The sequence below is a fragment of the Gastrolobium bilobum genome, unplaced genomic scaffold, assembly GCF_033153095.1.
Source record: "Gastrolobium bilobum isolate Gb01-03AN ecotype WA unplaced genomic scaffold, APGP_CSIRO_Gbil_v1 utg20048, whole genome shotgun sequence".
NCBI classification, from domain to species: domain Eukaryota; kingdom Viridiplantae; phylum Streptophyta; class Magnoliopsida; order Fabales; family Fabaceae; genus Gastrolobium; species Gastrolobium bilobum.
In genome coordinates this window covers 2,885-6,167 of record NW_026898170.1, presented here as the reverse complement: position 1 = coordinate 6,167, position 3,283 = coordinate 2,885, and the positions used below count along the sequence as shown (strand labels likewise).

At 39.2% G+C, this 3,283-nt stretch overlaps 1 protein-coding gene across 1 annotated transcript; it reads left to right on the top strand.

Moving 5' to 3' along the window:
- The first annotated feature begins 283 nt into the window (after positions 1-283).
- On the top strand, positions 284-2,698 carry LOC133313532 (uncharacterized). Its single transcript, XM_061514921.1, has 2 exons — positions 284-1,555; positions 1,649-2,698. Exons 1-2 carry the CDS (start codon positions 284-286, stop codon positions 2,696-2,698), a joined length of 2,322 nt encoding a protein of 773 aa, XP_061370905.1.
- The last annotated feature ends 585 nt before the right edge of the window (positions 2,699-3,283 follow it).

Genomic DNA, 3,283 nt, shown 5'->3' with positions numbered 1-3,283 from the left:
GATTTTGATTAGTTAGATTAGATTTTGTTAGATTTAGTTTCCTTTTATTTTTATTTTTTCATTTTATTTATTTTATTTTAATTTATTTTATTTTATTTTTATTGTTATTTTTATTTTGGTTCTTTTTTCTCTTTCTTTCCTTTTATTTTATTTTATTTTTTTTTTATTTTTATTTGTTTTTTATTTTTATTTTATTTTTCCTAATTCTTTATTTTTTATTTATTTTTTATAATTTAGGAAGTTTTGTTATAATTTAGGAAGTTTTGGTCACAATAAAAAAAACATGGATAATAGAAGCTTAAGGCAATTGACTGCACCTGATGTTAAGTATCAGTCTTTTTGCATTCGTTATCTTGATACTGGTTTTAAACTTAAGTCTGGTCTTATCCATTTGCTTCCCAAGTTTCATGGTCTTGCAGGTGAAGATCCATATAAGTATTTGAAAGAGTTTCATGTAGTCTGCAACACAATGAAACCGCAAGGAGTTGATGAGGAGCAGGTCAAACTGAGAGCCTTTCCTTTTTCCCTCGATGGAGGAGCTAAGGATTGGCTGTACTACCTTCAGCCTTCATCTATCGAAACTTGGAATGACATGGCCAGATTGTTTTTGGAGAAGTTTTTTCCGTCCTCAAGAGCCACTTCAATCAGAAAGGAGATAAGTGGCATAAAACAAGCAAATGAGGAAAACTTGCATGAGTACTGGGAGCGGTTTAAAAGACTTTGTGCAAGTTGTCCACATCACCAGATTCCGGAGCAATTGCTGATTGTCTACTTCTATGAGGGATTGCTACATATGGATAGGAACCTGATTGATGCTGCCAGTGGAGGAGTTCTTGTTAACAAAACACCCAATGAAGCTAAGGCGTTGATCTCAAACATGGCTGCAAATGCTCAACAGTTTGGAACGAGAGCCAATAGCAGTGTTGTGTACCAGGTGCAAGAAACTCCGACCCAGCCTTCAGCAGTGGCATCAAGTGCTGACAATCAGCAAATTGAAAATAGACTTGATGAATTGGCAACCATGGTGAGACAGTTGGCAGTTACCCAGACAGTCCAGACTTCTGTTCCACAGTTCGGCAATCCATGTGGCATATGCAGTGATCATTTTCACTCCACTGATGCTTGCCCTTCTCTACAAGAGGGCTCCATTCCTGCAGACCAGTCAGTAGCTGCAGTCTTTCCTGGGAAACCACAGTTCCAGCAGCAGCAGAGTAATCCATTCTCCAACACTTACAATCCTGGCTGGAAGAATCATCCCAACCTCAAATGGAACCAGAATCAGCAAAATGTTCCATATCAGCAGAGTCAACAAAATTTTCCATACCAACAGAAGCAGCAGTTCATTCCACAGCAGAGACAAAACTTCCAGCAACCTGCTCCTCAACAGTTACAACAACAACCACTAGTGCAGCAGCAAAACAGTGTCAGTGGTCCTTCGTTGGAGGACTTAATGAAACAGATGGCCACCAACAATCTGGAGTTTCAACAGAGGACAGAATCCACAATCCAGAATTTGCAGACACAGATCGGGCAATTGGCGACATCAATGAACCAGGCCCGATCTTCCAGCAGCTCCCTTCCATCCCAAACAGTTCCAAATCCAAAAGGAAGCGGAAATGTGAGTGCTATTGCTCTGCGGTCTGGAAAGCAAATGGAGGAGCCAAACCAAGCTGCTGTTGAGTCATCTAAGGGAGGTGACACTAGCTCCAAGAAGCAGAGCACTGATACATCTGATGTCCATATCCCTCTGCCTTTCCCTCAGAGAGCCACTCAGTCCAAGAAGCAATCAGCAAAGGCTCGAGATAAAGAGATACTTGACACCTTCCGAAAAGTTGAGGTGAACATCCCTCTTCTGGATGCAATACAGCAGATTCCGAGATATGCCAAGTTTCTAAAGGAGCTGTGCACCAACAAGAGAAGACTGAAAGGAGATGAGCAAGTTAACCTGAGTCAGAATGTATCAGCACTCATCCAGCCTATGCCTAAAAAATGTCAAGATCCAGGGACATTTACTATTCCTTGTGTAATTGGCAATTCTGTTTTTCATGATTGCATGCTAGACTTAGGGGCTTCCATTAATGTCATGCCTGAATCTGTATATAAGTCTCTTGGACTTGGTCCTTTGCGTGCTACTAGTATTGTGGTTACATTAGCTAACAGGAGTAGTATTCACCCATCTGGTTTGATTGAGGATGTATTGGTCAGAGTTAATAATCTGATTTTTCCTGCTGACTTCTACATTTTAGAAATGGAGAGTGAGACTGCTACTAATAGATCACCAATTATACTTGGTAGGCCTTTCATGAGAACAGCTAGAACAAAGATAGATGTTCATTCTGGTACTCTATCCATGGAATTTGGTGATAGCATTTTACATTTTAGTATATTTGATTCCATGAAGCATTCTAAGGTTCAGGTTGATCATTCAGTTTCATGCATAAAAGTGATTCATGATGTGGCTGATAAGGTTGATTTTGAATTGATTAGTGATTGTGCATTACCTGTGGATTATGACTTGCCTATTAATGTTAATTCTGAATGTGTACTAAATGCGAAGTTATGCAAGACTCCCCATTCTGGTAATGATTTTGATCCTAACTCTCATGGACCCAAGATGAAATGGGTACCAAAAAGTTCTTCCTCTATTTTTAGTATGCAGAAAAGTTTGCATAAGGTTGGAAGAAAGGATCAAGAGTAGAAGAAATACACACAGAAAAGAAAGCCCCCAAAGTTGCGTGATAAGCAGATGGGGAAGACTTGCACAATGATTTGCCATCACCTCAAAGTTGTTAATGAAGGACCCCAGAAGCAACCTGTGGAGACAGAGGCTCTGCTCATTGATGCTACTTATCCTCCTTAGGGAGTTCAGGGAGTCTTCTTCCCTCTTTTTCTTTTCTTTCTGTTATTTGCATTTTTCTTTTCCTTTCTTTATTTCAGTCTTTGATTTTCATAGGTAGATTTTCCTTTTCTTTCTGGTTATTATTGAGTGTTACATGGAGTAGACTTAAATCACAGGGTTTGATAGAAATTTCTGCTTAGGCTTAGTTCTTGATTCTTGGATTGCATTACTTGCTGCTTGATACTGTGCTGCTGATTGCATGATTTGGTATACCCTTGTGAGGTTTTTGAGCCTGTAGACATGGTCTTAATCTGTAGGCCAGTTTTTCTTTCTTGTGTGATTCTGCTCTTGATTGTTGTCCTCTAGAACTTGCTCTGATTCTTTTTGAAACTGCATTTTTCACTTGCATGCATGAATATGATTGAGGCATTCTTTCTTTCTTTA

Excerpts from the sequence above, each read along its gene's own strand:
- LOC133313532 (XM_061514921.1), top strand. The coding sequence starts at position 284 with ATGGATAATAGAAGCTTAAGGCAATTGACTGCACCTGATGTTAAGTAT. Across the intron at positions 1,556-1,648 it reads TGGCGACATCAATGAACCAG|CAAATGGAGGAGCCAAACCA; the intron begins GCCCGATCTTCC and ends CGGTCTGGAAAG.